The sequence below is a fragment of the Suncus etruscus genome, chromosome 4 (assembly GCF_024139225.1).
Source record: "Suncus etruscus isolate mSunEtr1 chromosome 4, mSunEtr1.pri.cur, whole genome shotgun sequence".
NCBI classification, from domain to species: Eukaryota; Metazoa; Chordata; class Mammalia; order Eulipotyphla; family Soricidae; genus Suncus; species Suncus etruscus.
Window position 1 is genome coordinate 115,184,165 of NC_064851.1, and position 23,686 is coordinate 115,207,850.

The following is a 23,686-nucleotide window of genomic DNA, read 5'->3' on the forward strand; positions in this document are numbered from 1 at the left end:
CAAATTCTGCTCCAGCTTACCATCACAACTATCTCTTTATTAAGTTTAATTGTTAATATTTGGATCTCATGAATTCATTGTTGTCTTGGTGGTTTGGATATTTAGATTATTTCTTTCTTTTGAAGGTGTGCTTGAGACCAGACTCAGTGGTAGTCAGAGTTTACTCCTGGCTTGTGCTCAGAGAACCATATGTATGGCACCAGAGATTGGACTGGGATTGGCTGTATGCAAGGTGAGTGCCTTAATCCCTGTACTATTTATATGGACATTTAAATTTATTATTAATTAATTTCTTGGGAATGGTACAAACAGAGATAGAATATTGTTATCTATCTATTTACACACATATATTCTATCAGGCAATTTACTGAACTTTTGTTATTACAATTTTTCAGTTAGTTCAATTCGAATTGCCCGGGTAGATATATCATGCTATTAGGAAATGTTTTTCCTTTTTTTCCAAATCTTGAACCTCATATTATCTCTTGTGTAACTGAATTGCTACTGCATTCAGAAAAAAAATTAAATAATATTACATAATAACAATGGGAAAATTCTTAGAGCTGCAGTTATTTGGGCATATTGGTCTTTGAATAGGTATTCTTTTGTATAATCCATTTATGCTTTCATTTTAGTATTTACAAACAAAATATGTCTTTACTCTTCTATTTTCTTGTCTATCTTGGTCACATTTTGCAATCAATATTATACTAATTTTGTAGCCAGTTTGAAAATTGCTTTCCTTTCTGTTATTAGAGAGCAGTTTTGGAAAAACATGGGATGTAGTCCTTAATATCTTGGAAAAAACATGCTTAGTGCTTTATTTACTGGCATAGCTTTCTGCTAGTTTTTTCTTATAGAGAAGAATTCTGGCATGGCTCCATAAATTTTCACCTGTGGCTTACCATGTCCTTATACAATACCCTCCCTTTGAGGTAGAAGAGATCAGGAATATGATAGATGTCCTATTGATGATTAGAGAGTATTATATGACAAAGGTAACGAAATTTAGCAAAGGTAATTATGTAATTAGTTGACTTCTGAGATAATCAAAAATGAAGATTTTCCTGGATAGGCTAAACCGACAGATAGGTGAATGCTAAAAGGACTCAATCCTTTCTGAAGGAAGAGAGTGAAGATTTGAGATGTAGAAAAAAATCCTTAAAGAAATCAGCTGCCACATTGTGTGAGGACCAGAGAGGGACAACTAGGTCCTGGAATGGCTTCCAGTTATTGAAGTGGTGACTGGATAAGAAAATGGCAGCTCAGGAAATGGGTTCAACTGTGGAAGTTAATATTTCTTTGACTGATCTTATCTAAGTAGATGTGGCTAAGCCAAGAGAGAGATAGTACTGGAATAAGGCATGCTATTGACCCCAGTTTAATCCCAGGCACCACACAGGGTTCCCTGAAGCCCCACCAATGAATGATCCCTGAGCACAGAACTGGAAGGAATCCCTGAGCACTTCCAGATATGGTCCTGAAAACAAATAAACAAACAAACAAAAATCAAACACAATTAACAGAGGCTCAGTAGAAAGATCCTGAACTTCCAGGCAATCACTCCACCCATTTATATCAACAATTGCAGCATAATTAAGAAAACTTTGTGTTGCTTTGACCTTTATTTGTGGTATTTGTTGTGTAACAATAAAATTCAACTAAATTAGCTTAGATTTTTGGGGGGGTTAGGGAATGTCAGCTTTATCATTTATATTTTGTTAAAAATAATCTTTTAGAGGCAGAGAATTTAACTTAATACACTGAGTACATTTTAAAGAAAATTAAAAATTTAGATTTACATGAAGTAATAATAAGAATTGTCAACCTTCATATTTAATAAAAATCAGAATAGAACCTGCATCTTTTTTTCAAGTGGTTTTTGGCATAATAATCACATCTTCCTTCCTTCCTTCCTTCCTTCCTTCCTTCCTTCCTTCCTTCCTTCCTTCCTTCCTTCCTTCCTTCCTTCCTTCCTTCCTTCCTTCTTCCTTCCTTCCTTCCTTCCTTCTTCCCTTCCTTCCTTCCTTCCCTTTCCTTTTTTCTTTTCTTTTCTTTTCTTTTCTTTTCTTCTTTTCTTTTTTCTTTCTTTCTTTCCTTCTTTTTAACCAAGGGCACACAACCAACCAGAGAAATTAGGCTAATGATTTGAGAGTAAATTTAACTTTGATATTTGTAAAACAGAAATTACATTTTTGTACTTTGTACTAGTATTGGGTTGGATAAGAAGCCAAATTAGATAATCTTTGAGCATTGGCTCTTAACTGTTTCTTAAAGGATCAAAAAATAGTTATCACCATCCTAGGAAGAATAGAGTGCTCAGAACTTTGACCCAGATAGCTCAAGGAAAAGATCTTTTTAATCTGAAGGGGATACTACCTAAGTGGGATGCTTTCTGTAAAAGTTCCCAACATGTCTTTGTTATCTTCAATAGTGCCCGATTATTCCTGATTATTTGCATGTGAAAGTGGGGCATTGGGAAGGTTTTTGTTCCTTATGCTCCATGCATTCTCTTCTCTTTCTACCAGGAATTCCTTTCTTCCCCAGCTATACCAAAGGTCCTCAAAGAATGTGGCCTCCTCTTTATGGCTTTGATGATGGGAAAAGTTAGCTGAAGAGAATTATATATTGAATATATATTGAACAATATATATTGAATAATATATTGAACATCAACTCGCAACTTCCAAGAGGTTGCATCACAATATTAAACAAAGATTGTTCAAGGAAACAAAGATTTGGAGACCCCAGAGGCTTATTTTTGGACAGATTTTTTTTAACCTTAAAGATACTGAAAAAGATGGAATTTGGTGCCTGAATCTTGGGAAGAATTGGACTCTAGGGAAGAGAAATGAATAGGAAACTGACCTGTGGAACTAAGGGACTGTGTGGAAGATCTGAACAGGAAGCTACCTCTGAAAGCCTGACTTCCTATAAGTGCATTACTGTTAGCCACTGGCCATTGGACAACCCTAAACACCTGTAAACTTCAAGGAGAGACTAGAGCACTTAGCTAGGGAGGTGGACAGTAAGAAAGAGCCTCATCTTAGCTTAATCTAATAAATGAGAATATTACCACTCTACAGAAGCAGTGAGCACTCCCATTTGTGCTCCTTGAGCTTCTTCTGTCTCTTTAGATCGCAGATCTCTGACAACATGAACCTAAACACTTCAATCAATGTAATAAATGAACCCTCATTCTCTACTCCTTCTGTAAGCTTTACTGAATGGCCCTTACATCCTGGGAAACCAACATTTAGTTCAGGTGTCACTAAATGCAATGGAACCATTTGCTTCTCATTGTGCTTCCCTCAAATTATCTCTTCTCAAAGGGCACAATTATGAACCCATGTGACCATGCTAGCCTTAAAAAATTAAAATTATGGAACATAATTAAATATCACTTAACTGAATGAAATGCAGCAATGAAAGAGAAAGCATTCTTTATGTCAAAATTGATTGGCAGAGTCTGGAAAAAGTTGAGTTGCTAAAAAAAACAAAACAAAACAAAACTGCTGTCCAATGGGAGAGGCAATGAAGGAAAAAGAAAAGACTGGGTAAAAGGACAAACAAATTAGAAGGATTGTTTTGTTGCATTAAGGTTCTGTCTCTGGAATCTCATTCCAATTTAAAGGAATCTAAATTGCAACTCATAGAAAGTACAATGTAGAAGTGGCTTGGGCACTTCTCTGTACTCCACTCAGCCAAACCCAACTGCATATGAAAATATTTTGTCATGGTTCCTCAAGTAAAATGAAAAATAAAAGGAATAAAATGCTTTGGTCTTACTTGCATTTCATTAGTAAACACATATACTTTTACTATATTGTTTTACAATAGCAGGACTTCTCAGTATAGTTTTCTCTGTGCTTTAATTAATATTCATGTGCAATAGGTAAAATATTTTTCTTCATTGTACTAGATCAGAAGACTTTTCCTGGATGCTTTTGCATTTTTCTGCAAAACCTAGCTTGAATGGTACATAAACTCTGTGAGGATTACTGAATAATATTTGTAGGGAGAATAAACACATTTCACTGAAACAGATTAAAGATTGGTTAGTCAAAATATCAGCAATAAATACACAGCGGTATATAGCTTTCTGTTTTTTTTTTCTGGGAGGAAAAGAAAAATACTAGATAATTTGCAGTGCTAAGGGCGGCAGGTAGGGCAGGTATTTGAGGGAAAGTGTCATGATTTGTGATGCTGTGTAGCTCATTTGATTTGTGTGGTAATTAAGCATCAGGGTGAACTTTTAGAAGGCAAAGTGAAGCTACTCTTGGGAATACTAAATGAATGCACTGTGGAGATGGGTTGGGAAAAAAGAGAAAAATAGAGAAAGGGAGGCGAGTGAAAGGTTATTGCATCTCAAATATTATTCTGAATATGAAAATCAGATTTATTTCAAACACGACATAGGAACAGAATTGTGATGATTTAATTCTCCAAGCTGCTTCTGAATAGAAGGTCTCTTTGGAGCAACTATCTGCTCACTTATCTTTGACTCTCCAGAGGTTAGCCTAAAATTGGCACCTGGCAATCAATCAATGAGTAGCTGACAGATGAATTAAGGGCAGAAAGATTGTCAACTGTTTTAGCTGTTGAGTTTTAAGTTCAAACATGGGGAAGGACAAGCAAAGAACAAAAGGGGATTGCAATTATCATTGCTTTGAAATACTGACACATGGTTCCCACTCCCAAAAGTAATACTAAAGGCCTTGTCATGGTTGTTGGTGTGGCCCTTAACCATGCTGTTAAGTACTTTATTTAGAAAGGCATGAGAAAACTTCGGGGCCTGAGCAGTGGCACAAGCAGTAAGGAGTCTGCCTGTGCACACTAACCTAGGACGAACTGCATTGCTATCCCTCAGTGTCTCATATGGTACCCCAAGCCAGGAGAGATTTCGGAGTGCATAGCTAGGAGTGGCCCCTGCCTGAGTGTTGCCGGGTGTGACCCCAAAACCAAAAACCAAAAAGAAAAAAAAAGAAAGGCAATTCTCCCAATATTTGAGTAAGGAAGAGCATTTAAGAAACTCTAGTTGAGTGTGGTGATCTTCACTGTTATTACACAGGAGGAAAGGTATCTGTTTGTATAAATCACCATGATAGACCAGTGGCTTTCACCCTTCTGATGCCCGCAGCCCAGCTCCAGTCTAGGTGTTGAAAACCACTGATCAAGAACTCTTCTTGAACTCCAGATGGCCCAAGAGATATTAATATTATCAATATGAAACTGCTTCTAACCTCCCAAAAATGGAAAAGGTCAGTTCAGTCTAATTGGACACTTTTTTTCTTACCCGGGTGTTTCATTTCATGTTTTATGACTATGTTCTGTGCCAGAGAATTATGTTGAATAATTCCTTGGGTTTTATGCTAAATCTTGTATCTGTCTAATTAGTGTCTATTATTCACTTCTGTTTTCTGAGACAATTTCTGCAATCAAAGGACGGATCTTTTAAAAATGCTCAATTTGGAATTTTGTATAAGGAATGAAGTATAAAAACACTGGAAAAATGAAGGCTCAAAAGTTTTTACACTGTTCTAGTAACTTGAATGCTTGACAAAATGTAAAGATGTGAGGTTTTTCTTTCTTGCTACATGGGGCAGTGAGCTTAGAGTTTCTTTTTGTTTCCAGGTGCAATGCCAGACTGAGTACCTGGAACAAAGCCTGGCATAAATTAGCTGATCAGTTAAGAGCTTGTTGAATGACTGACTAAATGTAGCTTTCTCCTCCCTAGCAGCTGGCTTGCCTACTCACATTTTGAAAGGTAGTTGAATGATTCTGAGCCACATTAGTGTTCAGAGTCCTATTAAAAAAGACTGATAACCAGGCAGAATGAAGACACATTATTTTTCTTTCCCTCAACTTACCACTGAAAGTGACAAAGATTGGTTTTTAAGCAATTGCATGAGATCTATGCCTGTATTAAAATAATAGGACAAGAAAAAAAGATAATTACAGAAAAAGAGGAGCTCCTAGTAATGTTTATCAACAAACTCAGAGTTTATTGTCATTCTTAATTTCAAATTTTGTGGAAATAGTTTCATTCATTGATGGATCTTGTCCTACACTTTAATGAAATTAGTCTTTGGTTGAAGAGTAAATAGCAAGCAAAGTTGCCAGATAAGGACAAGAGAAACCTTAGCTTTAGAGCTTTTAAGTTTGATGAGATCTGGAATAATTTCTGTGAATTCTGTTAACAAACTTTCACTTATTCATATGCTTTTCCTCAGACATAAAGAGCTGATCTTAGAGTGCTTCACATTGCTACATTTTTCACTATTTATGGATTATATCCTAAAAGTTAGATATTGATTTCTCTTTCCTGTATATTGCCATCTAACAAGCCATTTGTCTCTCCTTCTTCTGATTCCTTTCATCTGGAGGGAATTCTTGCTTCAATGCAAATTTGAACCAAATATTTAAGTTTTTCTTCCTTGAGAGGCATAGATAGGTAGGAAGCTGAGCCTCCAGGTCAGAACACACAAGTGAGAGGAACGAAAGGTCTCTCTGAAACAGGGTCCCAAAAGACACAAGCTGTCGCTGTCACCAATGTATCTGTCATCCCCACCAAATCACCTGGGGTAATTTTAGTTCTGAACTGCCAGCCCTGTTGCCATGGTTTCTAGACAAAAACGATAGAGCTGCATTCCAATTAGAACCTGCAAAATGACAGATAACGGAAAAATAGAGAACGGGGTAATAAAATCTCAGGTCACTCGAGGGACATTTGATAGATATGACTGACAGAAGGGAGAGAGAGATACACGATTACACTTGTCTGGAATCTACTGCAGTGATTTAGAAGGTTCTAGCACTAAACTTCCAGTCTGCTGAACACCACTGGGAGAGGCCCCAGAGCCTGTGAGCACTGTTTGAGAGTGCCTCCCCCCTTCTCACAATGAAGTTAGATATATTTACTGAGGATGCATTTGATAAATGATATTTCAAGGATTACTTGAAAATTTTAGATGTCCAGATGCTTGCAAGTATGTTATGATACTTTGGGGACAATGTAAGGTTTCTACAAACCCGTCGGATACAGCTGCCACAGTTTTACAAAAATCAATTTTATAAGTTTCTTTATGCATGCATATAGTAAGTGCCTGTTCTTAAATTTTACTTTGAACATATTCAGAATACATTTTCTCCCTCTGTAAGAATTTGTTTAACTGTACATTGGGAATAATTCAGATTTTTGTTTGTTTCTGCACTATATCTAGTGGTTAATCAGGGGTTATTCCTAGCTTTGCATTTAGAAATTATTCCTGGCAGACTCAGAGGACCATATGAGATGCAGAGGATAGATACCAGGTTTATAGTGTGCAAAGCAAGCACCCTACCTGCTGCACTATCTGTCTGCCCCAGATATTGTTAATAATTGGGAAAAGGTGCTTTAGTTAGTAGTTAATAGTAAACTGATTAATGTTGCAAGAAGCACTTTGTTTAGATATAAAAAATAATAAAGAGAAAGAAAGAAAAAATAATTTATTTTATTTTTTTTGTTTTGTTTTGACCACACTATACTCTGTTCAGTGTTTATTCCTAGCCCTGCATGCAGTGACCACTCCTGGTAGACCCAGGGGTCCATATGGGGTGGCAATAGAAACTGAGTTGGCTGGGTGCAAGTCACATGCTCTACCTATATTGCACTAACACTCTGGCCCAGAGTATGTTTTCTTTAAAAATTTAATTTTGAATCTTAGCAGTTAAAAACACAAATTTTGTGTACTTTATTTTGCTTTTCATGTTGTGGTAAATACTTTAAACTCATAAGTCCTGCCACATATACATGTAAAATAAAATATATATTGTAACAAAAAAGCTATGGTCAAAATAAATTGAAGGCTGAAGAGAGAACACAGGGGTTAAAAGCTCATGACTTGGATGTGGTCAGCTCTGACACTGTTATAATTCAAGAACATTTCTTAGTGCAGTTCTAGAAGAACTACTGGTATGGCCCAGGTAATGACCAGCATGACAGGATCTGGGCAACAATGCAGCTTTGTCCTTCACATTGAACTTGACCGTGAGCTGAGGATTCCTTGGAGCCCCCAACATCACAGATCTCTTGAAAACCATCTGTGAGGTACCACTCCCCAACCCACCAAAAAGGGAAACAAACAAAAAACAAAATCCAACAAGTCAAGACCTGGTAGTGTCCAGATTAAAAAAAAAAATTCCTCAAAGATAGGGGATATTGCTGAGTAGAACACTCACATCAGGTTTATGTAGCCTTGGGTTTGATTCCTAGTGTCCATGCTCAGCCCCCTCAGAAATAAAATCTCAACAAAAATGAAAGACTCACTGGATTTGGAAATATATTAAAAATAGCAATGTCAATCATATTTTAAAATTAATCTTCTGCTATTGAGATTTTGAAAGAACTGGTGAAAAATTTAATAGGTGAAAAACTCTATAGTTGAAAAACTCAATAAAAGCCGTAAAACAGAAGGTTCAACTAGCAAAGAACATCTCAGTAAGCCCTCAGACAATGTCTTAATGATCCCATTGTGAGATATAACAATTTTCAAAAATTTTCTCTTGTGAAACTATTTTTAGGTAAGTCCATTAGCCACTGAGTTGTAACAAGCAATATAAAATAAATGATAATTTGTCTGCTAAGAGGGAAGGTTTGGAGGAGAAGTGGGAAATTTGGTACAATGATGGAGGGAAGGCCGAGCTGGCGGTGGGATTGGTGTTGGAACATCAAATGCCTGAAACAACTGTATTATGAGCAACTTTATAAAAACAGTGTTTAAATAACATTAAAAATGTGAACAACTATTTCTAGAACAAATCAGGAGGACCAATGCTCCAATCACTCAATTTCTTTCATTTTCTATTTATCCACTCTACATGCCTTCAAGGAATTCACATGTCAGTATAGCAATAACTCTGGGTACTCTGAGTTTATGTCCATGGGTTTTGAATGAGTTTCTAAATATATTTCTTTGATGGCATGGTGGCATTTTCTGGAAGCAGCAGTAGGAAGAGATTCTCTCATCCAACAAAAGATGCTTAGGAGGATGATATGTCTATTTCTGTGGTGATCTAACAACACAAGCCCCAGGTCAAAACGATACAGTAAAAAATGATCAGAGTCATCAAAATTATGCAGGAATGGTGGGAGTGTCATGGTGCTTACCTTGAAAGAGATTTCATACTGCTCTCCTCCCCAGATTTCTAAACCTGGATCATAGCCACCCAACTCCCAAAACCATTTTCGATCCACAGCAAAGAGACCTCCAGCCATCACAGGAGACCTGTGAAATGAATAAAAATAATCTTTAAAGTATAATACTCACCAGGAAAAGACAGTGAAATTTTTGCTCGGGGGGAAGGGAACAAAAGCAAAATTCAAGATCTGACTCAGTAGTTACTTGGATGGACTTTTCAGCATGGTTCTAATTAAATGCCTAAAGGTTTGATTTTGGATATCTAATTTGTCATGAAATCCTCATGAACTTTAGATTTTGCAGTTCACGATTTAAAACAATGAATGTCCTGCTGGGCCACACTCACTCCCTAGGTTTATCATTAGAAAAAAATACATGACTATTAGTAGCTGTTATGTTGAGAAATATCACTCAATTTTATGGCTTTTTCTCAAAGTCAAGAAAATGTTGTTAAAGGTAGTAGCTTTGAATAATGTTTCAGAACTTTTTCCCAGGATCTGCCATCCAGAGTTTTGTCTTTTCTGTAGAGTAGAAAATGGCCAGAAAGAAATAAGCAGAATTGATTTTTTAATTACAAACCAACGTTGAAATTTAAACTAAATTTAAAACAAAAAGAATTTAGGTCTTTTAACTTTAAAAGTTGAATTTTTAACTTTTAATCTTTTTAAAAAATTTAAACTTTAATATTTTCCCATTTACCAAATTAGAGTTTTAAATATTCTATTATTAGGATTCATTATAATAACTTTGCTTCAAAATGCAATAATGTATAATTATTGGGCTCTGTCATAAAGAAAATTGAAGGCAAAGATTTCATAATTTTGAGAGCTGACTATGGGCTTAATTTTAGAAAAAGCATTTTATGAAATTAACTTGATTTATCCTCACTACAGCTCTGGGAGTATCTCCTTTATATTTTTTTTTTTTTTTTTTTTTTTTGGTTTTTGGGCCAAACCCTGTGATGGTCAGAGATTACCTCTATTTATGTGCTCAGAAATCACCCCTGGCTTGGGGGACCATATGGGACGCCGGAGGATCGAACTGCGGTCCATCGTAAGTTAGCGCGTGCAAGGCAAACTCCCTCCTGCTGTGCCACCGCTCCGGCCCTGCTCTATAGTTTGATAGAAGTGGCAGACAAATCAGGGCTGGAGCTGTGGCGCAAGCGGTAGGGCATTTGTCTTGCACATGCTAACCTAGAACGAATCATGGTTCGATCCCCTGGCATCCCATATGGTCCCCCAAGCCAGGAGCGATCTCTGAGCGCATAGCCAAGAGTAACCCCAGAGCGTCACCAGGTGTGGCCTCCAAACTCCCCCGTCCCCACCCCACCCCCCCAAAAAAAAAGAAAAGAAGAGGCAAAGAAGAATATTGTCCAAAGTTGGAGTTAGTTGTTGTTGAATGTCTGAAGCTGGGTTCAACCTAACTGTTTCCATGTTTTGGAGTGAAGATACCACTATATATACATCCATAGATTTTGATTAGGGAACATCTTGTCAGCATAGTTTCTGTGAAAATTTAGAAAACTCTGGAAACAAAAGATATTTACAAATAAGGGTACAAGCTGTTAAATGTTAAAAATATATATCTTAAAATATGCATAGGGGCCTGAATGAAAGTGGTAAGGTGAGTGCCTTGCATCAAGCTGATCACGGTTCCATCCTTGGCATTGGATATAGTCCCCTGAACTCTTCAGGAGTAATTTCTGAGTGCAGATCCAGGAGCACTTCTGAGTATAAATTCCAAAAACAGAAAAATAATACAAAATAAAATATGCATAGTAGATACACTAGACACAAACTGAAAATTTGCTCTAGGTAACCTTTCATGAGACACTTGAGCAACACGAACATAAATTTGTCAATTTATTTCTTAGATATTTCAAAAGCTCTATACATTAAGATGCAATATGACCAAATGACCTCACGTTTAACAATTTTTCTTATTGTGTAGACTCTATTAATGGAAAAATTAGAAATTTGAAAAAGGGAATTATTTTCCATCCCTCAGAAATGAGTAGAATTAAGAAAGTTATAAGAAATCTAATATAATCAAATATTTTTTGAAATAAAAATCTTGGAGCCAACAATATATTCACTTTATATCATTTGCCTAAGAAACATCCTCTTGCCCTGTTTCATACAAAATGAGTTTCAGAGTGGAATTATAATTGTAGCTGAAATAAATAGTTCCCCAGTGAATTTACTAACATGATGAAACCTTCACTTCTGCAGAGTTTAGATGGAAATGATTAGAATTTCTTAACTCTATTAAATCTGAATCAAAAATAGGATTTAAAACCATATATTTATATTTATTATCATGTGGAACATGGGACTAAAGTGCATCAAAGATTGCATTATTTAGAAGTAATCTCTAAAAAGATGACAGTCATATTATAGATATTGGTCAGAAAAATCCTATATTAGTTGCTTTATTGTCAATAATATTTGGAAAAGCATCTTGTTTCATTAATGAGTTTTATTTTTTAAAAGTGGCATTTTTGGGTTAACTGTAGGCATAATAAAATAAAATACAAGGAATGCTTTCCATCATAGATACTTTCACTAATTTAGGTAAAAGTTATTGCAAATAATGTTTTCTATATTTATGAGGGGTGAATTACTGTTAAGAACAAACCTTTATTTACTGTCACATATATAAAATCCACTAATCTTTTCAATAGTTTAAGGTATAGTTGTCATATTATAACTTATAACACAACTGGTAAATTCTTGACATATACATTTGTGCAACTTTTACTACATTCAAGAGAATTAATATCTACCACTCCTAAATATTTCCTTTTTGTCATTTTCCCTTTTCCCTAAGTCAACATTTCTCAACAGGGGGTCACATGCCCTCAAGGATATTTCAAAAGGGCTACAGAAGAAAATCATGTAAATGGGGACTAGGGAGCAGCAGGTAGATCCTGGGATTGTATAAGAAGGAATAAACACCAGTGGGTCATTGACCATTATTGAAGAACACTGTTGAGGGCAGTACATATGTGCTCTGGCATTAGAGATTAGCTGAATTTTTTAGGATTTTATGTAATTTTATTTTTCTTCCAGGATCTTAAATATTTTTATTCTGTATAACTTTTATGATTCATCTATGTTGTTGCAAGAGTTATTTCTTTGACATTGCCCAAATATATGACATTCAGTTATTGTGAACATGTATATTATTTCTAGTTTTGAGCTATGATTACACATAACTTCTATGAATGTTGTGTTTCAAATCTCTGAAAAATTTACACTTTTATTTCTTATTTAAGAGTTGAATGTCTAGGAGTTAATCAGTATATTCTATTTTTTTGGAGGGGGTGGGGGCACATCCAGCAGTGCTCAGGGCCACTCCTGGCTCTGCACTCAGAAGTCACTCCAGGCAGGTTCAGGGGATCAGATGGGATGCCGGGAGTAGAACCACTGTTAGTTCTGGGTCTTAGCACTGTGCTATCTCTCCAGCGAATCAGTATATTCTATGGTAAATATATGTTTAACCTTTATTAAGGAATTGCCAAACTGTTTTCCATAGAGATTGTGGCATTTTAGAAACTTGCTAACGGTGTTTAAGTTTTGGTTGCTCCATCTTAAGCAAAACTTCAAGAGTAGCTCTTAAGTTTAGTACTCTAGAGGAGGGTGGTAGCATTTAATATGGTTTCAATTTATATATTCATGATAATTATCAATATTGAGCATATTTTTTGCTTTCTATTTTTTTACTCATTAAGGCCAAAGGTTAATTAACTTATAGAATCTGCTTTAAAATATAACTTATTGTTTTATTAATTTTTCTTTATTGTCTTTATGTTTTATATTCCATTCATTTCTTTTTTTGTCATCATTGTCTTAAATTTGCCCTCTGTATTTGTTTTTTCTAGTTAATCCTGGTAGAAACTAAAATGATTTATTCAAGACAATTTTTTCTAAATAGGTGTTTATTACTATAAATCTTTCTTATATGCAGTATTAGGAGACTACTATAAAAATATGTGTCTAGGGCCGGTGAGGTGATGCTAGAGGTAAGGTGTCTGCATTGCAAGCGCTAGCCAAGGAAGGACCGCAGTTCGATCCCCCGGCATCCCATATGGTCCCCCCAAGCCAGGGGCAATTTCTGAGCGCTTAGCCAGAAGTAACCCCTGAGCATCAAATGGGTGTGGCCCAAAAAACAAACAAAAAAGAAAAAAATATGTAGTCTAATTTTTATTATGCTCAAAGTGCTTACTAATTTTTTTATTATTTCTTTGACTGATGTTTTACACAAACATATAATTTAGTTTTTAAATAATTGACTATTTGGAGGACAATTTTCTGTTATTGACTAATATATTTCCATTGTGGTCAGAAAATACACTTTTAATGCAATCTTTTTATATTTATTGAGATGTCTTAATGACTCAGAATATTGTTATTCTTGATAAATGTTCCATGTATATTAGAAAAGAATGTGTTTTTGTTCTTGTTGAGTGGAATATAAGTATTTTTTAGGCAAAGTGACTAATAATATTCTTCAGATATTCTCTAGGTTTGATTATGTGTCTCTGTCAATTATTGAGACAATAAATTTATAGTTATAATCTTGGACTTTTTCACTGTTCTATAAAATTTTTTCCTTGATACATTTTTCTTGTTTGCTTTTCTTTATTTGTCACATCCAGTGATGCACAGGTCTTACTATTGGTGAGCTTGGGTGACCACATAGAATGCCAGGGTTTGAATCCAGGTCTGCTGAAATCTCATACAAGGCAAGAAGAGCTCTACTCTCTGTACTATTGCTCCAGCCTTTTCTTGATATGTTTTTAACTTTGTCAAGCATATAATTTATCTATCATCTATCTATCTATCTATCTATCTATCTATCTATCTATCTATCTATCTATCTATCTATCTATCTATCTATCTATAAGTAACAGTTATAAGCTTATAACTGTTTCTGACTTTTGTGTTAATGACATATTAAGCTCATTATCATTATAAAATAACTATATTATGAAATTACTTTTATCATCCCTGGTAATATTCTTTACCATCTGACATTAAAATAATTGCCTGCTATTAATATAGTCACTTAAACTTTGTTTAGCCTTAAATTTTCTAAATGTTAATACTTTAATGTTATATCTAGATTTAATATTGTCTATTCTTAGTTAATACTTAAGTTTTAGTTATTGTTTTTTCTTCTAGTGCCAGGGATAAAAAAAACGGGTTATTACATATGCAGGGCATGTGCTTTACCATTGAGCCGACATCCAGATGATGCCAATTCTTAACTTTAATTTAATGAATTATCTACTAATAATGATCCTTGTTCTTTACTTTTTCTATGTGCCCACTCCATTTGCATGCCTGGGAATTTTTTCATTTTATTATAAAACTTTCATATTTTGAAGTAAGGTGCTGACTATTTTGGGCATGATTTTAAACAATTTTGTCCTGGGATACAATTATATTACTTGGAAATAAGTTTGACTATTTCGAATTTTCTCTTAAAAATTTATGGGAAGAATATCAATTATTATCAAACCTTTCCATCTTTTTCTTGTCTCATTTTTTTACTTTGCAGTTCTGAGATTACTAATGAGTAAGTATATATTTTTCATGCATTATTAGAATCTATAATTTTGAGCCAAACTTTTGTTTATTTTTTTAAGTTTAGCTATTTTCTTGTTGCCTAATAGAAACATGAAACAGTAAGAGCACTAACTCTTTTATATGTGATAGCACATATTAAATGTAGACATATATGACATATATACACATACATATATATATTTTTTAAGTTGATGTAAAGTTGATTTGCAACACTGTATATATGTTTTACTTTTATTTTATGTGTTTATTTATTTATTTTTTAATCATTTTTTGTTTGTTTTTGTTTTGGGGTCACACCGGGTGATGCTCAGGAGTTACTCCTGGCTATGCACTCAGAAATCACTCCTGGCTTGGAGGACCTTATGGGATACAGGGGATCGAACCAGGTCTGTCCTGGATCGGCCATGTGTAAGGCAAACACCCACTGCTGTTTTATTACTCTGGCCCCAGATATGTTTTACTTTTTGTTTAGGTGTGTGTGTGTGTGTGTGTGTGTGTGTGTGTGTGTATGCGTGCGTGCGTGCATGCGTGCAACATCTGGCTGTGCTCAAAGCTTACTCCTGGCTCTGTCCCTAAGGATCACTTCTGGAGATGCTTGGGTTTAAGAAGGGCTGCTAGGGATCAAACCCAATAGACTGCATGCAAAACAGGCATCTAACAACTTCAATATCTCTCGAGCCTGAAAATACTGTATATGATTTAGGACTATAGTTTCACACTTTATAAAAAACATTGTCTATTTCATTGTCTGTTCATTGCCTATAACCAAAGAACAAAGTCTGCCATGTAGAAAATTATTTTGTAGCAAAATGAACTTACTCTATTTTGAAGACTTGATTCTAAATAAGTTGTGATTCTTAACACAAAAAGTAAAAAAGATATATGCCAATAACCTAAGTTTTTGTCTATTTATATGACTGCAATAACCTTTGTCATAGAAAATGGTAAATATATTTAGCATGAGATTTATTAGACAACATTGGAACCATCTAAAATCTAGGATGAATCATTCACTACACTTAGAAAAACCGTGAGTTCTACTCAATATTTTCAGATCACAAGGTTTTAATTTATTTTTATTTTTTATAATAATATTTTTATTTAAGCACCATGATTACAAACATGTTTATAGTTGGGTGTCAGTCATAACAGTATACCTCTCCCCTTCACCAGTGCAACCTTCCCACCATCAATGCCCCTATCTCCCTCCTAGTGTAGAGGTTACATTCAGAGTGAAGCCAAGCCTGTGTGTTTCTGGGCAAGTGCACTTCCAATGCTTTTGAGTATTCTTTCTTATCTAGTTCCTCATAACACATACAGCTGGGTTTTGGATTTCACTGTTTTAAAAAAAGAGACTGTCATTCTTAGGGTGTCATTTTTCAAAATGAATGTAATCATGAGGCAACACGTTTCTATTTTTTATTCTTCAGGTCACAGCAAGGTAACTTTTCTGAATCTTTCATGGAAATCAATTTTCTGCTCTACCTGAAGGCTACTGAGCTAGGTAACAAGATACTTTTCTTTTTACTTACGGTAGACCGGTTTATTTTTTCTACATCAATTGCTTTGTCTAAACTTGGCTGACTTTAAAGTTATGTAAAAGAATGTGAAAACCATTCTTTATATGGTGCCAGTAAAAAATTCTGCAGGTTCTCCTTTGCACAAGTCATTTCCAAAATTACAGTTCATTGTTTTTGGACAAGATCTGGTTCTTCATTCTTGTAGCCTTTGCCCAGGTCTTTCAAAGCATTCTAAGGAATTTCTGGTCTTCCTATTATTCTATATATCATATAGGCTATTTCTCTGTATATGGACAAAATGGCAGAGTCATCATCAAATTTCTTTAGGACATGTTTGCTCATTTTCATACAAAATCATTTCAAATTTGAATATAGCTGTGTTACTTGCCAATCTGAATTAAAAAATCATCATGTAAGGGCTGGAGCAGTGGCGCAGCCATATGGCATTTTCCTTGCATGCGTCTGACCTAGGACAGACCAAGGTTTGATTCCATGGCTTCCCATATGGTCCCCCAAGCTAGGAGCGATTTCTGAGCGCATAGCCAGAAGTAACCTCTGAGCGACAATGGGTGTTCGCTCAAAACAAGCAAACAAACAAAAACAAAACAAACAAAAAAAGTCATCATTCTATCAGAGTAAAAGTAAAGAGATCCAAAATTTTGTTTAAAAATGTGCTAGAAATGGAAATTTAAAGGAAGCTTTCAGTTTATTCTTGCAGAAAACAAACTGCTTCTAATTTCTATTCACTTCCTATGCTGGCTGTAGTGAGTGTCCTGGACATGTGGGCTGCAATGTGAGTTTGATCAGAACTGAAATGACCATCTCCCCCAGGGTGCCCTCAAGCCAAGTCAATCAACATAGAGATGAACCACAACATTTCCAATTATGTAACTAGAAATTTTCTAGCTGGCCCGTGACACAGGGTGCTTTCAGCTAAAATAGAATGATTTTCAACTAGAATTAAATTGTGGAGCAACAGGATACTGCAGATGAAAACATAATATTTAAGAAACATTTTTGTTCTAAGTATGGCAGTGGAAATTAGAGTGCCGAATAGCATGACTACACAATGAGAACAAATTTGTTATCTTTTCAGATGATCTTTTGGGGAGTCGGATTTCCTTACTCATCATGGCCGGATGAGTGCCCAGGGGTAAGGGAGAAAATGACTTTGCTGTTATGTCAGGAAGGGTTTACTTTGGTCAAACAAAGAAGTTGGTTTTAGACTCATCTTTTTTGAAAGTACAATATGCATGAAAGAATATTGGGTTTCAGTCACAGGATGCTCTGCTTTCTCCTGCTTCATCCTCTTTGAGAAGATGGATGTATTAATGGGATAAATGGCTCTGCTAACATGAAAACTAAAATTTGCACAAGATAAAAGGTCAGCCTTCAGGGGCTGGAGAAATAGTTCAAGAGGTAAGACATTTGCCTTGCATTCGTTTGACCATGGCTTGATCTCAGACACAGTATAGTGTGTCCCAAGTTCTTCCAGGAATAAGTCTTGAGCACAGAATCAGAAGTAAGCCCTGAGTACTACCAGATATAACGCCCATCCCTCTACACCCTCCACTCCCCCAAAAAGAAGGTTGACATTCACCTTAGATCTATACTTCGAGTTAGCAAAACTGGGTAGACTTGTGCTTCCTCTCTACTAGTTGGAGAAGTTTTCCCTGAAAAGTAACTGAGCCAATTCTTCAGCATCTTTGTATTTCTAACTTCTTTTCCCAGACTTTTCTGCCTTTATTCTGAAAGGTAAAATTAACTTGTCTTGTAATCTAGAAATAACCAAGGAATTATTTTACTTCTGTCATGAAAGAGAGGCTCTAAAAGTAATGCAGTGAACAAAAGGGGAAACTGATTTGTTAAGCCTGCTTGTGCAGAATCCCTCCAGGAAGAGGACACAGACCTCACCTGGAGTCTCTGCTTCCCACATTTTTGTTTTGTTTTGGGGGCACATCCAAGCAGTGCTCAGGGCTTACTCCTGACTCTATCTATGTTCAAGGATCCCTCCTGGTGGTGCTTAGGAGACCATATTTGATACCAGTGTCAAACAAGAGTGGTATGTAAGCAAGAAAAATACCTTGGCCATTCTATTATCCCTATAGCTACTCTATTACATTTTTGGGGGTCCACAAGTAGCAATCCAGGCTTTGGGGGTCATACCTGTGATATCCATCTAAATGGACCATATATTTAATATTCAGAATGGATACTGCTTAGACTCTGCAATACTGGAAACTATCAGATCATCCTGGCAGTGCTTAAAGGTTACAAGTGCTCCATTCTGTAAAGCTCTCTGGGACATGTGATGCTGAGGATAAAACCAGGACACAAGCCAAACATGCAAGGCATTTCTCTCCCCAACTCCTGAAGATCACACTTCCCAATGTTGAGAAGTCTCAGAACCTCACACATATGAGGCCATGCTGAGCCATTAACTCATATCTCTGGCCTTAAAAATGAATATTAAGTGACATGTGGTCCTAGATTCTAAGAATAATGATATTGAATCTTGGAATCTTATTTCCATGCCTTAATGTGATACATTACCACAATGATTTGGTTAGTTCTGTGACTTGGTTGAGTTAGTGCTGATAAATGTGATGCAGGCTGTGTATTCTGGTAATCAGAATTCTCCTTTCTAGAGGCTGGATTACTTAGGAAGAGGATCAGTCTGATAAAGACATATGTCTCATCTGACAATCAGCAGTAACCACACACACACACACACACACACACACACACACACACACACACACTTGCTTCAAAGCTCAGAAGTTCATTTGAACCAACAGATGGCAACAGCCACATTATTGATCCCAAGGATGGGTGACCAAATGCTTCTGTATAGTTTGAAAATGGTGAGTTTCCAGATCTGCAAAATGGTCACTGCTGAAATGGAAAAACATGCTTGGCAAACCAGTACAATTTGTTATCCTAGAATAAAAGAGGCCAGGTCTGAGCTGAAATTGAATTTCTGATCCTCAGAACTGTAATCCAACAACATGGGTATTTGAAGCCATTCAATTCTGGGGTGGTTAATATGCATATTAGCTTATCAAACCTCATTTTGAATTTCTAGCTCTTTGGAAATAGTAGCACTTCCATGTTAGTATTGGTAAGTAATATGCTGTGGAAAACAGATTTTTGGCTCCTTCTAAGATCTGTCTAACATAAGCTTACTTGCTTTTATTTATTCCTGATTGATCATTGATTTACAGAAAGAAAGCTTAGAATTTCATTTTCAAAGTTATCTCCCCTAGTATCCTGTGACACATAACTGTATTTCAGAGTGCTCAGGATGAAAGTCAAAGATTTTCCTTTCAAAGAAGAAAAGAAAATGCTCTATTTTTCAGCTTTATAAGTATAAATGCTAATGTTTAAGAAAGAGTAAGAAAGGAATAAGGACTAACCAAAAAGCAAGTGATAGATAGAATTACAATTTTTCCTGTTTTTGGATAAAAGAGGGAAGCAGAAACAGAGAAGATAGATAATAGTATAAATTGTGTATTATTTTGTGAGCTGATTTAAAATTTTATGTGTATCATAAAACAAACATATAATACTACATAATAGTTTAAAAGGATATATTAAAATAAATCATTTATGGTTTAGCTTATATGTAGAATGTAGACATGCAAACAGTTCATGGTAAAAGAAATCTTGGGCATCTCAGTACAAATTATATAGGACACAGAGCCAGACTATTTCCATAAAACTAGAGTGATAGCCTTCATTTGATATTCCAATTAAGGTTGTGGTTCTGAACTTGTCTATAATACTGCTGTTCCCATATTTTCAGTGGTTGGCACTGATTTAACATGTGTTGAAATAAAAGAAAAATTATGGATGTTAATAAGCTACACCAACAGTCCTAATGTATACTGGAGACAATTAGAGAAAATGCTTCAGTTTTTCAGTTTATGTGTTTTAATAGGACCAGGATGCTGACATCCTCAGCTATTCTTTTGTGGCCTGGAATGGTGCATGTGTGATTGTGTGTGTATTTGTGTGTGTTTATTAGATAGAGTGACCATAAAATTTTTTTTCTCGGACCAACAGTGAGAGCCAACTAAAAACTTTGGTGATCTAATGGAATTCCCTCTAGTTGGGGACTTCTTTTCCTGGCCATCCTGCTCTTATACAAGCTTGCTTCAGGAGAACCTCATCGTCCACCCCATTCCAAGTGTTGGCTGGTCCTTGTCTCCCTCCCACTGAATTTCCTCAAAGGGCTATTGAGAATATTCTCCCTTCCTCTTCTTCTTCTCCTCTCTCTCCTTCCCCTCTTCTTCCTATATATTTTTAGGTCACATATAGCTGTACTGAGGCTTACTTCTGACTATGTACTCAGGTATCACTCGTGGGGTTGCTCAGGGGAACCACATGTAGTCTAGGGATTGAATCAATGACTGTTACCTGTAAAACCAAGCACATTAATCCCTGTTTATCTTTCCAACTTCATAATTTCCTTTCTCAAATGATCTTTCTTTCTTTCTTTTTTCTTTCTTTCTTTCTTTCTTTTCTTTCTTTCTTTCTTTCTTTCTTTCTTTCTTTCTCTTTCTTTCTTCTTTCTTTCTCTTCTCTTTTTCTTTCTTTCTTTCTTTTTCTTTCTTTCTTTCTTTCTTTCTTTCTTTCTTTCTTTCTTCTTTCTTTCTTCTCTTTCTTTCTTTCTTTCTTTCTTTCTTTCTTTCTCTTTCTTTCTTTCTCTTTCTTTCTTTCTTTCTTTCTTTCTTTCTTTCTTTCTTTCTTTCTTTCTTTTCTTTCTTTCTTTCTTTCTTTCTTCTCTTTCTTTCTTCTTTCTTTTCTTTCTTTCTTTTCTTTCTTTCTTTCTTTCTTTTCTTTCTTTCTTTCTTTCTTTCTTTCTTTCTTTCTTTCTTTCTCTTTCTTTCTTTCTTTTCTTTCTTTCTTTCTTTCTTTCTTTCTTTCTTTCTTTCTTTCTTTCTTTCTTTCTCTTTCTCTCTTTCTCCTTCTCTTTCACTCTTTCTCTCTTCTCTCTTTCTTCTTCTCTTCTTTCTTTCTTTTCTCTTTCTTTCTTTCTTTCTTTCTTTCTTTCTTTCTTTCTTTCTTTTCTTTCTTTCTTTCTTTCTTTCTTTCTTTCTTTCTTTCTTTCTTTTCTTTCTTTCTTTCTTTCTTTCTCTTTCTCTTTCTTCTTTCTTTTCTTTCTTTCTTTCTTTCATCTTTCTTTCTTCTTTCCTATCAGACAGTGATAGTGTAGTGTTGGATTGCTAACTACTAATTCTGAAATGACACAAATTTTAATGATAGTTTTCATATTATACATAAGATAATGACCATGGTGGCCATTTTAATTATTAATCCTCTCCTATATGATTTAAACAGTGCAAACTCCCTGCCTGAGAAACAAATGAGGGCACATGAACACCTATAATCTGGTTAGAGTTTTCCTTCAAAGCCTTCAGTTTTAAGGGCTCTTACTATATTTTTCTGGGTCTCTCAGATGTCTACTCTGGGGAAATCAACTATGCACTTAGGAAATTTTTGCTTGTGCTTTTCCACATCTACCTCTTCACTTGCATTGCTGTTTTGCCTGTAATCAGCATCTAGGTGAGGAATTTGCCATCCCTGCCACCATTAAGCCATTGGTGTTGGCTCCCAGCAATGAACCTGTTTGTAGAAAATTTTTTTTATGGTTCAACTTTTTTCTTTATTTAAACATCTTGATTACATATATGATTGTGATTAGGTTTTAGTCATGTAAAGAACACCCCCTTCACCAGTGCAACATTCCCATCACCAATGTCCCAAATCTCCCTCCATCCCATCCGACCCCCCATCTGTTCTCTAGACAGGCTTTCTAGTTCCCTCATTCATTGACATGATTATGGTAGTTCTCTGTGTAGTTATTTCTATAACTGCACTCACCACTCTTTGTGGTGAGCTTCATGAAGTGAGCTGGAAGTTCCAGCCCTCCTCCTCTCATTGTCTCTGAGGATTGTTACAAAAATGACTTTTATTTTTCTTAAAACCCATAGGTGAGTGAGAATATTCTGTCTCTCTCTTCCCTCTGACTTATTTCACTCAGCATGATAGATTCCATGTACATCCATGTATAGGAAAAATTTCATGACTTCGTCTCTCCTGATGGCTGCATAATATTCCATTGTGTATATGTACCATAGTTTTCTTTAGCCATTCATCTGTTGAAGGCATCTTGGTTGTTTCCAGAGCCTGGCTATGTGAAGAGTGCTTCAATAAATATAGGTGTGAGAAAGGGGTTTTCATATTGTGTTCTTGTGTTCTTAGGGTATACCACTAGGAGCAAAATAGCTGAGTAGAATGGGAGCTCAATTTCCAGATTTTGGAGGAATCTCCATATCGCTTTCCATAGAGGTTGGACTAGATGGCATTCCCACATGATAAGGGCTCCTTTCTCTCCACATCCCCGCCACACTGATTGTTCTCATTCTTGTGATGTGCGCCAATCTCTGTGGTTTGAGGTGGTATCTCATCGTTGTTTTGATTTGCATCTCCCTGATGATTAGTGATGAGAAGTATTTTTTCATGTGCCTTTTGGCCATTTGTATTTCTTTTTTATAAAAGCGTCTGTTCATTTCTTCTCCCCATTTTTGGATGGGATTAGATGTTTTTTTCTTATAAAGTTCTGTCAGTGCCCTGTAAATTTTGGATATTAGCCCCTTATCTGATGGGTGTTGGGTGAATAGTTTCTCCCACTTGGTGGGTGACTCTTGTATCCTGGGCACTATTTCCTTTGAAGTCCAGAAGCTTCTCAGTTTAATGTATTTCCATCTCTTGATCTCTGCTTCCACTTGTTTAGAAAGTATAGTTTCCTCCTTGAAGATGCCTTTAGTCTCAATGTCATGGAGTGTTTTACCGACGTGTTGTTCTATATACCTTATGGTATTAGGTCTAATATCAAGTTCTTTCATTCATTTGGATTTTACCTTCATAGATGATGTTAACTGGGGGTCTATGTTCACTTTTTTGCAAGTGGCTAACCAGTTCTGCCAGCACCACAAGTTGAAGAGGATTTTCCTGGTCCACTTAGGATTTCTTGCTCCTTTGTCAAAAATTAGGTAATTGTATGTCTGGGGGACAATGTCTGAGAACTCAAGCCTATTCCACTGATCTGAGGGTCTGTCTTTATTCCAATACCATGCTGTTTTGATAACTATTGCTTTGTAGTACAGTTTAAAGTTGGGGAAAGTAATGCCTCCTATTTTCTTTTTCCCTAGGAGTGCTTTAGCTATTCAAGGGTGTTTATTGTTTCAGATGAACTTCATAAGTGTTTGATCCACTTCTTTGAAGAATGTCATGGGTATTTTAAAGGGGAGCACATTAAATCTGTATAACGCTTTGGGGAGTATTGCCATTTTAATGATGTTAATCCTGCCAATTCATGAGCAAGGTA

The 23,686-nt window shown here is 35.7% G+C and overlaps 1 protein-coding gene across 1 annotated transcript in view; it reads right to left on the reverse strand.

Annotated features, from left to right (window-relative positions):
* The window catches only part of GALNTL6 (polypeptide N-acetylgalactosaminyltransferase like 6), a 756,971-nt gene that overhangs the window by 142,367 nt on the left and 590,918 nt on the right, over positions 1-23,686 (reverse strand). The window contains exon 7 of the mRNA XM_049772673.1: positions 9,149-9,266. Coding sequence (XP_049628630.1) covers positions 9,149-9,266 — 118 coding nt within the window. The remainder of the gene's footprint in view (positions 1-9,148; positions 9,267-23,686) is intronic.